We start from the raw sequence: 17,753 nt of genomic DNA, 5'->3' as shown, positions 1-17,753 counted from the left end.
TATCTGGCATAAGCTTCACCCATTAGCTTTGCTTTAAAATTATGGGACATCAGGGACCCAGGATCTAAGCATATACTCCCCACCTGTTGGCATCCTCGGGACATCTGTGATTTTGTGTGGTTATGATGTTAGAATTAGAAATCTTGTCAAACTGTTTTCTGTGACCTCCTTACCATATTAGAGACACATGTACCAGCCACCGTCTATCACAGATATTCTCATCACCCCACCTACCATTCCCTGAATTGCCTAGTGAAAGGAAGGGAAGATACTTAAAATTTCAAATATAAATAAATATTTAAATAAAATTTTTATTTCAAAAATAAACCAAAGATTTATTTACAAATGAGCAAAGAAGCATGAAACGTGGGTGAAAAATAACGATCTAAAAATCTATTATAATGTGCTTTGAACTAGAGGACTTACCATTAATACCATCACACCAACATCTAAATAGGTGGCAAATTAATATGAGTAAAAAAGTTAAATATGATTCTTAAGAGTTCAATAAATACCCACAAACATGCCACAAGTTTTACAAATATTTAGCTCACTGCCAATTTTCATTACAGCTCTTACTCTGAAATTTTAAAGACAAGGTTGCATAATTTACTGCAATGATGAGTACCTTCTTTAATAACCACGAAGGACCTGTCTTATTAATTTTCCACCACGGATGTTATGCTTTGAAATATCTGGTCTATCAAACAAATTTCTAAAAATAGAAATTTTAAATTTTTAAAATAAATTTCATTTATATCTAAATAACAATAATGGACAGTTCCCCCTCTCTCTCCTTTTCATTTTCTACTCAGTCCCTCTACTTTTTTTAGCCTTCCCTTCTGTATGTCCCTTCCCTAAACTTATAGGGAAAAAAAGATATATGTTAAAAAAACATTCATGAATCTTAAATGGGTATGTCCAGAGACATAAAGGTAAGTAGAATTTAATTATTTAACCGTTAAAAAATAAAACTCCCAGAGCCCAGGAAAATATTCACCACACTTCACCATCTTCACATTGGGTGTTTTTCAACTTCCAGTAGATTATTCATATACTTAGAGGAAGCAAACATACAAAGGGTTTATGGAAGCATTTGAGCTAAACACCAATGACTAATTCCAAAGAGTTCTCTCCAGACCTAATATGTCTCAACCCAAAAGGTAAATAAATGTCTCAGGCCTTCAATTCCATCACTAGAATCCCAAATCTGACCGCTGGAAAAAGTACAATTCTTAGGGGCTTGAGTTGCTTGGCTTGGTGCCTTGCTGCACATTTAGCCGTGTAGTTAATCTCCCAGAGCAGCGCCCACTGTGGCATGCCTGCTATTCTTTACCATCTGGAGCCTGGAGTTGATATTAGCCTGAACCACACATGCAGGAGAAAAGAAATTAAAAAAACAACTCTCATTCGCATTTAACTGAAATTGGTGGCAGAACAATGCACCATGCTGTCTAGGCTTTTACACATGTAAGAGAGGAAAGAAAGGGTAAAGTACAAACCTTCTCCTTTGTCTTCTGGTTCTCTGCTCTGAGGTCTTCATATTCACCTATTGCTAAAAGAAAAAAAGGAAAGCAATGTTATAATGCTATCAAAAGTTTACTATGGGAAAACCTGGGAACCCAACTAACCCCTATTGTCTATTTACAAGGTTCTGGGTGGGGTGGAGAAGAGGCCACAGAAGAAGGGCTCCTGCTTTTAAGAATAAGGAAGAAGAAGAGACCAGAGCACATGTGAGCCCACGGAGCCGAATTTCAGTTCTCCTGGGTTATTAGGAAGACCTATGAGCCATAAGTGCCTATGACAAGTCACTTCTCATCTTTGCTGTTCAGCACTTGTGAAAGGAGACGGTTTGGTGTCCCTGAAGTTCCTTCCAGCAACATTAGTCTGTGGTGCTGTAATCACAGGTTTATTTAAGATTGGCCTCCAGAAAATAAACTCAATGTCACATATCTGCTTTATCCACAGGGGAAAGTTTCTGCTATGAGCATTCAGCTAAGAACAACTATTGTCAGGCATTGCAAGATCATCAACCACCAAGCCATGACCAGATCCCAGCCAGATTCATTTCACTAAATTAGAAAAAAACGTGAATTGTCTGGAACTATTTCCAGCTATGTGGGAAAAGCAGCAGTTTTCTACTTAAAATCCTCCACTGCCAGAAAAGCAAGCTGAACTCCCACATTCATCTCTTAGCCAAAGCACCATTTTTAGATAGCCTCACAGTTGAGAATGTGCCATTTAGAGTGTATTGTGGGAAGAAAGAGACTGATTTAGGACTAATGATGGAACAGAATGTCTAAGGTGGACCCAGCAGAACCACTGCCCACTCCCTGACCAGCATTTTGACTGGCACCAGAGAGCCAGGCAATAATCAAGTTTGGATTTTTATACTTTTACTTTTAAAAAATTTCATTGGGATTTATCTACAAAAAGCTAAGTTTTTCTTTAGAAATAAAAAAGACAAACAGAGCTTCCTATTTCTATGAAGAACCTGAAGATATTAAAAATCTGAAACCAGTGGTTTTAAGAACATTCCAGATAATCTGGTCATTAATTCTAAAGTGTATGATTCTAACCACTGGAGCAGAGAATACCACCAAAACAATTCAGATGGCAAAGTATATGCTGTTCCTTTCAACAGTGATCTGAAGGGTTTAGAATAGTTACTATGATGACCGGACCGAACTCTTAAAATCCAATTCAAATAAACAAATATTTATGAGACTATACCATCAATGGCCCGAAGTTTTATCAGCACTTCATAACCATCTAAATAAGAATTAATGGACATTTTATTGAAGCCACACTCAAAAAAGAATCTTTGAAAATTAGATAGCCCATAAGATAGCTAAATGTATACATATAAAGATACAGCCCTTTTAAAAATAATTAGTTTCAACAGAAAAGATTTGATTGATCACAAAATGAAGCCCTCTGCACACCAGCTCCTTATCAGCCTCCATCAGACAAACCCCCAACCAATGAGTATGATCTAAATTGTCCTCAGTTCTGAAAATTCACTAAAATGTCCCTCCCCCTCCTTTCTCTAACAAAAAGAAACATGAACTAAGAGATTCTAAAAATACGCACTTACATCATTAGGTAGTCTACGGTCATGGTCCCAAATCTTATTACTATATCTAATATTGTTTCAAAAAATAAATATTTTATTGAGAGACTTTGCTTTAGTTTACTTGACATTTAAAAGTATCTTTAGATAAAGTTGAAAAATCAAAATTGATTTACCACTCTATTCCTGATAACCTACTTTACAGACATACAAAAAAAAAAAGACAGTAAGAAATTTTTTTTTCTATTTAAAGCATCAGATAACGGCTATGAAGGCCTATTTTAAAAATACCGATACTGTTCTTCCATTATAATGCCAACAGAATCCAGGCGAAACACTGTAGACTCCCAATTACTGGGTCTTTATGAAAAGCATTAATTATGAACCCTTTACCTATCATATCTTAATGGAAACCACAGAAAATATGCTTTCCGTGACTGTAAGCAACTTAAAAAAACGAAAAAAAAAAAATGAAACCAAGTACAGGGAAAGGAGAGGAAAAGTATGGGAAGAATTCAACCATTTGGTAGTGGGAAGGGACAGTTGGGGAATTGGGCATAAACGAAAAATATTTACTTATATTTTTATTTCTTTGAATTTAAAAAAACCAAGCTTACTGCCCTAAACAATATTCACATACACATATACCATAGTGAAAACATGTGTAACCGCATCTTTAGCAAAACTGGTAAAAACTATAATGACCTATGTTATTCAGCTACTTCTTTTTTGGCAATGCCAAAGGGTCACAGAGAAAGCCTTATTGTTTCACAACTGGCTCACAGTTTCAAAAATTTTTAACATGAGCTGTGCAACTCAAGTGATTTGATGAGAGAGATCCTCCAAATTTTGAATTACTCAATAAAAAAAGAAGAAATGATTTTGACCAATTCTCTGTCATGTGAAAGATATCTGCAGCTTGGGAAGACTTCATCCCTTGCATTTACAGATACAGCATATTTCACTATACTGTAAAGTCACACAGCACAGCAGTTTAAAAGTGCAGCCCAAGCACTTAACTTAGCCAGGTACCTTGGGCAAACTGCTTACTCTCTGCATCTCAGATTCATCATCTGGAAAATAGGAATAATAACTGTACATCTCTCATAGTGTTCTTATTAAGAGTAGGTGAGGGGATTCCCTGGTGGCGCAGTGGTTGAGAATCTGCCTGCCAATGCAGGGGACACGGGTTCGAGCCCTGGACTGGGAATATCCCACATGCCGCGGAGCAGCTGGGCCCGTGAGCCACAATTACTGAGCCTGCGCGTCTGGAGCCTGTGCTCTGCAGCAAGAGAGGCCGCGATAGTGAGAGGCCCGCGCACCGCGATGAAGAGTGGCCCCCGCTTGCCGCAACTAGAGAAAGCCCTCGCACAGAAACGAAGACCCAACACAGCCATAAATAAATAAATAAATAAATAAAAATTTAAAAAAAAAGAGTAGGTGAGCTAACATGCAACAAGAGTGCTTAGGCATATTAAATGTTGAATACATGTTAAAGCTTATCATTACTGATACAGCAAGGTATGTCAAATCTGTGAGTATGACAAGAGATTAGGCTGCTCCCTAATGCCTTCGGTCTCAGGCTTACTTCAGTGATACATGGCCTGAAAGATGGCAGAGCAGAAAATCTCTGAAATCCTAAGTACTAGTACCTTCCACCAAAGAAAAGGAGGAGAGAGGGGGGTTAAAGATCAACTGTAGTTCGTTGTAGTAAAAAAAGAAGGTGGCAAAGAAGTGGAAGCATGTCTGAAGCTGTACTTTTCAATCCTGGCTGCACATTAGAATCACCAGGGGAGCTTTTAAATCCTACAGCTCTCTAGCCTCCTCTCCACTCACCCCCAACCCAAGATTCTGATTTAACTAGGTGGACCTTGGACATCCGTATTTCTGTAAGAGCTAAGCACCCCAGGTGATTTTAATGTGCAGCCAAAGAGGGGACTCACTACATAGGAGTATAGAATGGAAGAAAAAGGAAAATGTGGAGAAAACAAGGAGAATATCAGGCAAAGCATGTGCTTTAAGAATCATGCTGATTCTATATTCTAACCCGCTAATGCCAAGAAAGAGAATTTTCTTTACAAGCTGCAAACCATGACGTAGCCATCCCAGGAAGCAGCTGAGTAGACTTAGTTGTTTGAGAAACCTGACAACTAAAGTTCAGAATTACAGGCCAATAACAGCTCTGGCTAGGGTGAGCAACAATCAGCTTGCCTGGGCCTTCTCCAGTTTCAGCATTTTAGAGTCCCGTGCCCCTGGAGACCTCTCAGACCCAGGAAGCCTAACCACCCTACCCTAGCATTAGCTCCAGATCAGTATTTCCAACCAACACCATCTAGACCTGCACTGTCAAATATGGTAGCCACTAGCCACATGTGGCTACTTACACTTACATTAATTAAAATTAAATAACATTTAAAATTCAGCTCTTCAGCTGCTCTGACCACATTTCAAGTGCTCGATAGCTACATGTGGCTAGTGGCTACCACTGTGGACAGTGGACACAGAACACTTCCATCACAGCTGAAAGTTCTACTGAACAGTACAGTTCTGGACATCTCTGTCCACATACCTTACAAGCACCTCAAACTCAACATGTTAGAAAGTGAACTCATCAATTCCATTTCACCCAAACCTCTTACTTCCTGTATACAGGACCATCATCTACCTAGTTCTCAAGCTAGTACCTCAGGATCACCCTTGATTCCCCACTTTCCCCCACCACCAAAGGATCATCAACTGCTCAGATCTCAGAATGTCTCTCCAATCTGCCCTTCCTCTATTGCCAGTATCTCTGCCCTATTTCTGACCCTCAATAATAGCAAAACCCTCTCATCTAGACTCTAGTTTCCCTCTATGCCAAGTTCATTCTTTACAAGGTAGATACTAGTTAGCATTGTAACAAAGAAACCTGGTTATTTCATTCTCTTGTTTAAAAGCCACCAAAGATGTTAGCTTCACAACCTGGGAACCCCACTCTCCTCTCCTCTCCCCAATCAGAGACCACACTCACTCCATCAAACCCAAAGTCCCAATGCTTCCTTAAACCCTCTAAGACCTTTCATACCCATGTGTCTTTACAAATATTTTCCCCTCTGCCTGCAAGGTCTTCCCTTCCCCACCTTCCCTACCTCCTCCTTTTCAATGCAGTTCAACTGTCATTTCTTCTAAGAAACTCTCCCCATATAACAGGGGCAAAAATCAGCATTTATATTTCTAATATACTACCAAAATACACTGTTCATAGATCTCTTTTGGAGCATCTACATGCAACATTATAAGTTGTCTGAACACAGGTCTGTTTTCTTGTCTTTTCTCCCACTCAATTCCTTGCTATATACCTTACACTCAGCAGAATACAAAGCACAGAGTCTATGCCTATGTTGAATGAATGAGTGGTTCATATAAATCTGTGAATGTAGAGCAATTAAGCCAAATATTAACATCTCCCCTTTAAAAGTGAAGACACAAATGCATAGAAAAGTCAGATCCCACAGTAAGGAATGGTGGAAGCAGAACCAGTCTACTGATCCTAAAGGCCATCCATGTAAAAAACATTTATGAGCTCTACTGTGTGCAGTGTGCTAAAGCACTAGACCAGAAATGACCCTCTAGGTTGAAGACTATGTCTTTATGCATCCAGACGCCCTCTTCTAGCACAATGCCTGACATATAGTAGGCACTTGATAAATGGGTGTTAAATTCAGGAAGGAGGAAGAATGGATCTAGGTCTTCACATGAACAAATCATGAAAGAGCACATACTTTCCTCCCCATATTAAAAGGGCCTCTTAAATCATATGTTACAACAAGATACTTAATAAAAATGAAGCTTTAAATAGCCATCAAATATAACCAGAAAAACACTGCCTCATGAGGTCTTCTAATGTATATTCTCATCCACTGAGTTTACATCTTTGAGGCTCATGGAGCCTTGAAACATCTCTTACTCATGGGGTATGAGGACATAAGTCATAACAGATAATGTTCAATTAGGACATTATTCACTTCTGCACACATCCCAATAGGTCCTGCTCTCAAAGCCAGAATAGAAAGAGAAGTCGTTTATACCTCAGTCGTTAATTAAAGCATTAGAAAAGACAGGGAAACACTGCTGGAAAACCTGATCAAAAAACAAAGGTGAGAGATTTCACATCTAAAAAGAAATTATAGCAAACCTGAAATTCACTCTTTACCTGACAGAACACACAGTACAGTGTTAATGATTTAATGATGCTTAAGAAGTAATCTCAACAAACTATATTAATGACTTCAAGGTAACCAACAGAAAGGAAGGAAACTGAGAACTTCAAAATACGTATATAAGTCTGGTTTCTGGTCTGGCATGTAAGGAGCTTGTAAGCCGACACTCTGGTCCTCACAACAACAAAAAAAGCTGAACAAACTGAAAATCAGCAACTCTTCTTGGATCCAGGACAGGACTGAAGTCACAGGGCAAATCACTACTCCAAAAATTAGAGATACACTCAGACAGATACAGAGAATCACAACTTATTGGAGCAGAAGCCAAGGTGCAGAAACACCCTCATGTGCCAAGATAGGAAAAAAAATCTAAACTGTAATTAACAAATTGCTAGAGGCTCAGTTCCAACAAGTTTGAGAGTTAAAAACTCCAGGCGTGGGCCGATCTTAAGAAGCCCCGACACTTTTTTGAGTTTTAACTCCAGGAGTACTACCAGGTCCTCACAGTGAATACTGAGAAAATTTCCCTATTGTTTCTGGCAGGGGAGGGGAAAAGTAGCCATCACGAAATATGCCCAGAGCATTCTGTTCTTTATAACAAGATCTTCCCTCAAGAGAAATTATTTTATTAGAGCCTAACAGATTAAAGGCAAGGTAATAACCAACTCCAGCACCTTGTAGCCTTCTTGTCTCACGGACAGGGAAAACTGGAACTGAGAAGCACTCGTGAAAGTCACAGCTGTGGGGCACAGGCTCACTTAAAGACCAAGACCCTATCACAGGACTATTCCCTTCCCCCATACCCAACCACTACATGAATGTTTATAGCAGTTTTATTCCTAACTGCCAAAACTTGGAAGCAACCGTGATGTGCACCAACAAGTGAATGGATAAACTAACAATGGTACATCTATACAATGGAGTATTATTCAGTGATAAAGAGAAACAAATGAGCTGTCAAGCACAAAAGACATGTAGGAAGCCTAAATGCATATTGCTACATGCAAGAAGCCAATCTAAAAATGCTACACTCTGTACAATTACAACTATATAACATTATGGAAAAAAACAAAACTACGGAGCCAGTAAAAAGATCAGTAGTTGCCAGGAGTTCCAGGGTAAGGTGAGAGGGATGAACAGGTAGAACAGAGGAAATTTTTGGAGCAGTGAAATTATTCTGTTTGATAATGTAATGATGGGTACATGTCATACATCTGTCAAAACCCATGGAATGTACAACACAAAGAATAAACCCTAATGTAAACTATGGACTTTAGTTAACAATAGTGTATCAATATTGGCTCATCAATTCTAAGACCTGTACCACACTAATGCAAGATGATAATAATAAGGGAAAACGGGGGCAGGGGGGTGGGGGGAGATGAGGGAATTCTCTGTACCTTCTGCTCAATTTTTCTGTAATCTAAAACTGCTCCTCAAAGCCGTATTTAAAACAAACAAATATATATATATATATACATGTGTGTATGTATATATACATACATATATATTGAGATATATATATATAATCTCAATCTCAGAATCATACCCTGATTTGTGCCATACAGGATTTCAGATAGAATCAAGTGACTAAAAGGATCCTAATATATTACTGTTCACTGCACCAAACAAAAATTTCAGAACTCGTGTTTTAATGTTTACAATGCTTAGATACATCAATAAAAAATAAATGAAATAAAATGCTTAACCAACATGGGAAGAAGAGAAAAAAGCAGTGTTCCTTCTACATTTTAAAGCAAAGCTTGGCTGTGTTAACAGCTCTACAGAATAAAATCTACAGCACAACAAAGTTTAAAATATACATACTTTTTGGATCTAACAATTTTGGATCTAACACTTCTGAGAATTTTTCCTACAGCTGCACTTACAGAGATATATGTGTACAAAGGATGTAAGCAGCATTACTGTTTTGAATAAATTTTGGTTTTATAAACTTTAGATTCATAGCAAAACTACACACATAGTAGAACTCCCATATATCCTACACCCAGTTTCTCCTATTATTAACATCTTACATTAGTATGGTACATTTATTTCAATTAATGGACCAATATTGACACATTATTACAAACTAAAGTCCATACATTATCTTATTTCCTTAGTTTTTATCTAATGTTTTATTTTTGTTCCAGTATCCCATCCAGATACCACATTATATTTAGTCATGTCTCCTTAGACATCTCTAGGCTGTGACAAGTTTCTCAGACTTTCCTTGTTTTTGATAACTTTGAGGAGCACTGATCAGATATTTTGTAAAATGTTCCCCAACCTGGGATGGTTTCCTCATGATGAGACTGGGGCTATAGGTTTTTAGGGGAGGACCACAGAGGTGAAGTGCCATTTTCATCATCTCACATCAAAGGTACACACTATCAACATGACTTAAATCACTATTGAAGTTGACCTAGATGACCTAACTGAGGTAATGTCTGCCAGGTTTCTCCACTTTAAAGTTACTATTTACCCCCCTTTGGAAGGAAGTCACTACGCATACCCCACACTTACAGAGCAGGGCATTATGCTCCACGGCCCTTGGAGCGGGAGGATACATAAATTATTTGGAACTGTTCTGCATGGAAGATGTGTCTCTTCTCATTTATTTATATCAGTATGGACTCATGAATATTTATTTTATACTTTGGGTTATAATCCAGTATTTTGTTGTTCAAATTGTTCCATCTTTGGCCACTGGAAGTTCTTTCAGTTGGTTCTTATATCTCTTTGACATATCCCCATCATTGTGGGCTCATTTTTTTGAGCACTTCCTTACTTTCTAGTAACTACAAGATACTCCAGGCTCATCTTGTGTATATCCTGCCCCAGTCACTCCAGCCCTACAATCAGCCATTTCTCCCAGGAGCCCTGTTCCTTTTACTGGAGAATGGTATTACAAGCCATGTTCTGGAGCTAGATGTGCCCACTGCTACTGGTACACCTAGGCTCTCAGCTGAAAGAGCAAGGAAATAAATGTCTGTATACTAACCCAATACATATATACACATCTGTAAATATTTCTATATGTAACCATCGGTATCTATATTAAGCTAAACATGAGTTCATACTGATGTCTCCAACTCTTCTCTATTGCCAGAAGCATTATTTTTAATAAAAAAAAAAAATAGAAATACAGAAGTTTGTTTTCCAGAGGACATTAACTACACTGTGGGAGATCCATACATGGAACATTATGCAATCAATTTTTAAAGGTTTAACTCTATATGTACTGGTATGAATTCTATAATATATATTAATGACAAATATATATGTACATACAAACACAATTTCCAGAAGGAAATACAACAAAAGGTTAACAGTAGATAACTTTGAGAAATGGAAATGGGGTTAGAACATGCATTATCAATGGGTCACCCTCAAAGAGGAAAAAAATATTAGATATGACAACAGCTTGTAGCTCTCCAAAGGATCACAGTACACAAAAAGATGCAGAGTGTATCTGCGGTATTAAAATTTCATGGAGAGGGGAAGTGATTAGGGGAAAAAATGTCTAAAAAGACTCCTTTGGGGAGTATAATGAAATAAAGATTGAGAAATAATGAGTTAGAAGGAACAGGTAATTTTACTTTTTATTCCATATGCTTTTTTTCTTCTGTGAGCATATGTTTATTTTTTAATTTAATTTTTTAAAAAAACAGAAGTAAGGCTGATCTACCTAATGGCAGTGTTAGGTGGATAGTGAAATTCTGACTAGAAGTTGTAGTTCCTCAGGCCATGCTGAATGTCCATCTCACAGAGGGTCACCCCAACCGGGGACTCTCTGGCAGTGGCTCACCAACTTTAGGAAAATGCATTTTTAATACTCTGGTTTACAAAAATCATATGGCCCACAAAGCCTAAAATACTTATCTCTGCCATCTACAGAAAAAGTCTGCTGACCCCTGATCTCCACTATATTAGCTTAAATATTTTTTGGTATGTTCATACAGTGGAATACTACTCAGCAATGCAAACAAACGAACTATAACTACATGCAACAATATTGATAAATCCCACACACATAATGAGTGAAAGAGGACTGAAGCAAATAATACACACTGTATGATTCCGTTTATGTAAATTTCAGAAACTTGCAAAACTTATCTTCAGTGGCATTGGATATCTTTGGGAAGAGGAAGGTGATAGTGATTGGAGGGGTTATGAAGGGGCTTCTGGAAATGTTCTGATTTAAGCGTTGTTAGAAACATACTTGCTTTTTAAAAATAATTAACTGAGATGTTCATTTGTATCCTGTGCAGTTTTCTCAATCCATGTAATAACTTTGTTCTAAAAGCAAAAAATTTTAAATATAAATCTTACAAAAATGTAACCAGATGAAGAAATATAAATTTACCAGCCTTTTCAGAGGTAACTAAGTAAGTACATATGTACCCTGGCTGTTCAGATACAGTTGGTCCCTGGACCACACTTGGAAAATAGTGGTGTAAAGCCAAGTTTGCACCTGACACCAAGGCAACCATTTAGTCCCAAACGGCTTTCTACTGACTGACTTTGTATGGACCCGAGATTGACAATGCTTCAGCTTTTCCAGATAAATAGGGTCATTGTGGTAGACAACAGTTTCAGACCCTTTTGTCAAAATAATGCTCTAGCTACTTTCTAGCCTGGAAGCCAAGGGAACACTGGAAGCCTCTTTTAATTACTAACTCTGTTCTAAGAATAAACTTAATTTCCATGTGTACCTTAAGCACTAGCTCAATAATCTTGAAGAAAATGATACCAACTCTCAAGATGAAAGAAGGTTACCTTGCTTTAAAACGAATTATCTTACCATTTTAAATAGTGTCAGTCCAAGAATAGCCCATAACTTTTATTTGTTTGTTGTTGTTGTTTTGGTCTTACATTAGAACATCCTTTTTGCTAAGTGGCAATCATTCTCTTCAAACCTTCCTCAACAAGATCCAAATGACATAGCATTATGATGATGACAGTTTAGTGGACATCTGCTGTTTGTGTCTTCCTAGCCCGCATCCCCCTCTGGTAGTGGCACACCATTCTTTTTTGGACTACTCCAATCCATTGGTCTTTGTGGAGGCTGCCAATCAAGGTGCCCTGCCCTTCGCTGGCCAAAGGACTTTAAACACATGACCCAAATGAGGCCAGTTAGACACTCTACCACCATCTCTAAACTAGGAACTCCTCACCAGCAGGGACAAGGTTTTTTCCATCTCTATATCTCTGAGGCCTAGCACAAGTGCCTGGCTATGAATATTCAATGCATGTGGGCTGAATGAAATACAAAGAAAATCATGTACCTTAAACAAATGCTGAGCTAAGTCTATCATTTCCCAACAGAATTCTGAACATTGTATTATGTTTTGTAAGGAAAATGTCCACTTTAGTAAGCTAGGAAATATGCATTGGAAATAGTATCGCAAGTTGCCATTTCTCAGTGCATTAAAGATGTCAATCAGTCCAATAAAATAAAGCCACAAAAAAGACAAAAGGAGAATTACCTCATTACCTCAACATCTGCTTGAACATAAGCAATCGCACACTGGCTAATTTTTTTTAAAGGGACATAATATAACTTTCTAGAAAGACATAATATAACTAATTATACCATTCACTAGAAGGGAACATACAATGTTTTGAAGTAATTCAGAAGTGGGTGTGATTTATAAGACATAGAGCTTAGGGAATGTTAAGTATAAATTAGAGATTGTTCATATTATGACAGACTCCGTCATTACATTTCACAACTTTTGTCAAAAGCAACCTTATTCACCACACCACTAAAGACTTCACATTAGGGAAGGCTGCTGTCAGCTTTGCCATTTAGAGTTGATGGCAACCTTCTTTCTGAACACCCTCCTGTGGAATGGGTTCAAATTTTAGACTTAAAATACACTAGGGAAGAAATGATATGATGAAACCTAAATGACCAATAAACATGTAAAAAGATTTCAAACCTAATAACCAGGTCAAACAAATTTTTTAAAGGTACCATTTTTGTTCATCAGATTGGCAAAAATTAAGCAACCTGTCAGGCTGTCAAATTAGTAAAGACTGCTGTTGGTCACTGTTGACCAATGCATGGGAAAATGGACACTTCTGGTGGGAATGTGAACTGATACAGCCATCTGGGGAGGGGGGCACTTTTGCAATGCCTAGCAAAACTTTATATGTATATGCCCTCTAAGCCAACAATTCCATTTCTAAGAATCTATCCTAGAAAAACAAATTTTAATTGTACAAACTGATTTGTATGATTATTTGATTAATGACTGTCTACTAGACAATAAACTTGTCTGTCTGGTTCACCATCTCTTCCCCCAGTGCCCAGGACATGGGCCCCACTTATGACAGGTACCTGGTATTTGTCAAAGGAGTAAATGAATAGGTTTACTCAGCCTAAAAAAAGAAAAACAGAGTATTTAATTGATAATGGTTCTTCTTGTTCACATTAAATAGTAGTGGAATTATTCACAATGTTAACAGGCTGTAAAAAGTACTGTCTACTTTTAAAAATAAATCACACACACCGGCTTACAAAATTGATCATAATATTGGTAAAAGCCCAAACACCTAGTTGCCAGGTTTTCCACTTCAAATCCCTAGCTTCCCAGTTAGTTCCGTAGGTTAAACAGCAATTAAATACTCTTGAAATAAGTCACTTGCTATCACAGTCTATGATCCACTGACAAATGCCCCTATTTTGAAATGTATAAAAATTACACCATGGGCTGATAAAAACCCCAACACCTGTGTAACCAGACTCAATATCCTAAAAAAAAAAAGTATACTCTTTAAGAAACACAAATTTCAAAGTCTAACTGTTCTATTGCCTTTAACATGCCCAAAATTGAGGAAATATATCCTCTAAAAATACTAATGCATGGATTTGTTTGTTTTCCAACATAACTGGAGAACCAGAAACTTAAGAATCGTCTGTTTTTCTCAAGTCTCACATCCAACACAGAGACAGAGATGTGTTCCAAAATCAAATATAAATAACTTGTGGATTATCTGCACTGTTAAATTATCCTTGAAATTATATACAGCATGAAAAGAAGTGAAATTTTAAATTTTAACATTATTTAAAAACTGACCATCCATCAAAAGATCTGGTATCTACTGACAGATATTACCAATAATGAAAGCTCCAACAGTCTAGAATATGAATTAAGAGTCTTTATGTTAGGTGAGGGGGGTAGTGTTATTAGGAATAAAATACTAATAAAATCCAGCCCTTCACTAAAACACTTGAGAAATTCCACAGAAAGGCATGTTGCCCACCCACTAGATTCACTGATTCTTGTGACTTTATGACCTTAGACTAACCTAGGATGGGAGTTGACGGTACTGGGAAGGCAAAAGCCATTAATATTTATCCAGCACTTTCTAGATGCTAGATAGCACAGAGGAATAATGTGTTCTGTCCATTTTCGAGGTTAAATATTGATAATTTCCCCAAGGTCACACAGTTACTAAACAGTCACACTGAGATTTGTTCTCAGGAGTGTGGACTCCAGAGGGATCAAAATACCCTTATGAAGGTATGTTTGTGGTCTCAAGGAGCAACAGGTCACAGTACTGGACAGACCTCATAAAATCATCTGCTTTAGCTCTTGCGCCGAGTCAGGTCAGGCTTGATTAACCATAAGACCCACGGAAGGGAGCAGACTCTTCCAAGTTCACAGAGCTGGTGAGTTAAGTCAAGGGAAGTGAAAGAGCTGGGATTAAACACCAGGATTAGCCACAGAGCGGAGTCCCTTCCACTATACGGCCATGTAAGCAAGTTATTCAGAAAAACATATGTTCTACACATTTTTACTTCCTAAATCTGCATGGTTCCTCTCTTTCTTGACCCATATTCTCAGGCCACCTTTGGTCAGGGTAATAATAATTTTAAATTTAAAAAGTGTTAGGTTCACATATGATCTTAATTTGGCTTTGTTCAGAAGTGTGGTTAAGTGATGAAAATCACTGACTAAAACAGTCCTTTATTAAGAGATTAAAACAGTTCTTTATCTAGCTACCAGGCAATGTAGAAATGCATGTACATGGCTTTCCTGCGAACCAGAGCCAAGTCCTAATTCAAGAAGCCCCGCACAGGCAGGATGTTGCCTCACTGACAAATAAATTGCTAAAAATGGGAAGCGATAAAACATACCGTGGCCTGCAAATCCTCGCTGCTAAGGAAAGAGGAACTAGGCCAAACCAGAATGAAAAGCTCGGAAAGGCTGTCAAGCAGCGCCGCAGGCGCCAACGTGCAAGGGGGGGGCCAAGGCCAGGGAGCGAGGCCGGCAGAGCTGCCTAAACCGCCGCCTCTCCAAAATTATCAGCCCCACTCGCTTCCCCCACGTATACGGTGGTACCGTGGGACCTTGTCCCCGCCAAATCCTTGGCCCTTCCCCTCAACCCCCATGGCCGGCTAAAGCGACCAACGGGTAGCGCTCCCCGCCCTGCCGGGCACGACGCTCCCAGGCACAAGCAAAGCACGTTACCCTCCGCCCCGAGCTCGCCAAAGCGCGCGGGGCGCGAAGAATGCTTCTCCACGGGTGACGGAGCTACTGGGGGTGACTACGACGGCCGCAACCCCTCCCGCCCAGCTTCCACCACCGCCAAGCCAGCGCCCTGGAGCTGTCCCCACCCATGGGCCGCGGCTGCCCGCACCTGGCGGCCACACGCCCGCCTACCTTGCTCCTTCAGACTGGAGATGAGCTGCAGCTGCTTCTCCTCGTCCGAGCTGTTCATTTTGGCAGGTGGGGCCGGGAATAAAAAGAAAGGAGGGAGAGGCGAGGGGTACAGTGGGGGGAGGGGGGAAGAAAAAGCAAGATGCCGGTGGCTTGCGGCTTCACTACCCGGAAGTTGGATTTGCTCCCGCTCCTCCTCCTCCTGGCGCGGAGCGCGCGGGTGAGATCATCCCCACGCACCTACTCAGCGGCCTTGGCTGCTTCACCTGCAGGCAGGCGGAGGGGCGGGGACAGACCGGTAGCCCGGGGGCAGGAGGTGGGGACGTCGGAAGCACCCGCGGTGGCACCTGGGCCCGCAACCCGTGCCTAGCCTGCGGCCGCCGCTCTGCCTCAGCTTCCTCCGCGGAGGCCGGCGCCGCAGGATGCGCAGGGGGAGGGCGGCGTGCGGGGCTGCGCGAGTTCGCTGTGGCTACCTCCTGCACCCTCTTCTCCGCCTCCACCCCGCCGCGGACGCCCGGACGCGCGTTCCGGAGAAAACCTGCCCTGGGTCTGCAGCGTCTACGAGAACCCCACTTTGAACGCTGTCAAGAGCCTCTCTCCACAAGCGAGATGTAATTAGCAATAAGCACCCAGGATTCTTCCCCAATTCTCGTACAGTGGACTCCGGGGGCGGTGTGGGGAAACCTAGGTGCAAGCAAGGCCAGGCTCTGTGTTAATATGTTTTGCACCTTGATAAGCATACAGATACTGAAACAGGCCGGCCTGGTAAGTTCCAAGGAGGGCGTGGTAGTCAGCTGGCTTCCTCCAGCAACACCGGTTTGAGAAACGGTCGAAACTGGGCCCTGCAGCACGTGGATCGCCAGGCCTCACGGATCATCTGGTTTGCGGTGGAAAGATGACCTCTTCAGGGTAGAGGACACTGCAGTCCAAATACCTAAGGTCACACATCTCCCTGGCAGCAGAGCCTGGTGAAGTGAAGCCCAGCATTTGTCCCGCTTCACTGCCTTCTAGGCTGTTTAAACCCAGCTCTGGGTTACAGCCTGACAAGAAGAGGGGCGGCAGACCTTCCAGATTTCAAAATGGCTCTCCCCAACCCCCAGTTGCCAGTCTTTGGTCAAGTCTCCTGACCTCTTTGAACTTCATCTAAAAAATGGGAATAATACTAATACCTACTCTCCCGGAAAAGCTGTTAAGTGTTGAACAAGGAGAGAAAGATACACAAAACACCATATCCAGAATCTGACATATAATAGATGTTCTTTTTTAAAAAAAATTTAAGGTTACAGCTCTGTGAAAAAGGGGTTGTGGATGCTAATTATAAGCTAAAATGGGCACAGTTCTTTTACACTAATCATTAAGCATACAAAATAAATCCAAACTGAATTAGGCTTACTGCACATCTTGTTTTTTCTCACTGCCTCAAAGGTCTTAGCGTGGGTTCTACACGAGCACAGTGCTTCTGCTCATTCCTCACTTGCTATTTTATGTAAATGCCCAACTCCATTTACTGAGTAGGTCTCCATGATGAATGGGGAAGAGGAGCTAGAATATAGGTAAGTGCTGCAACTAGTATCTGTCTGATATTCCTACTAAATTCTAATTCAAAACAAACCGAAAAAAAATGGTAGCACTGCTTTCTCATCTTCTAAAAAGGCAATATAATATTTTAGCATGAGTGATTCAGTGGTAGAGTGATCTAAAAAGGCAGCATAGTGTTTTTAAATAGAGTGAATTAAAATTTTGAAACTTTAAAAATAATTTTGGTATGGGGTCTTATTTTTTTATTTTTATTTTTTATAAATTTAT

The 17,753-nt window shown here is 39.9% G+C and overlaps 1 protein-coding gene across 2 annotated transcripts in view; it reads right to left on the bottom strand.

Annotated features, from left to right (window-relative positions):
• The window catches only part of SHTN1 (shootin 1), a 101,586-nt gene extending 85,222 nt beyond the window's left edge, over positions 1-16,364 (bottom strand). The window contains exons 1-2 of one of the 2 annotated variants that reach the window (XM_059900259.1): positions 15,951-16,364; positions 1,503-1,555 (exon numbers count right to left, since the gene is read on the bottom strand). In XM_059900259.1, coding sequence (XP_059756242.1) covers positions 1,503-1,555; positions 15,951-16,008 — 111 coding nt within the window. In that variant the 5' untranslated portion in view covers positions 16,009-16,364. The remainder of the gene's footprint in view (positions 1-1,502; positions 1,556-15,950) is intronic. The other variant, XM_059900257.1, reaches the window with a different exon arrangement.
• Between the last annotated feature and the right edge of the window lie 1,389 nt (positions 16,365-17,753).

Source organism: Balaenoptera ricei, chromosome 16 (assembly GCF_028023285.1).
Source record: "Balaenoptera ricei isolate mBalRic1 chromosome 16, mBalRic1.hap2, whole genome shotgun sequence".
In the NCBI taxonomy this organism is placed as follows: Eukaryota; Metazoa; Chordata; class Mammalia; order Artiodactyla; family Balaenopteridae; genus Balaenoptera; species Balaenoptera ricei.
Note: the sequence above shows the minus strand (reverse complement) of the source record. Positions and strands in the feature narration are given on the sequence as shown.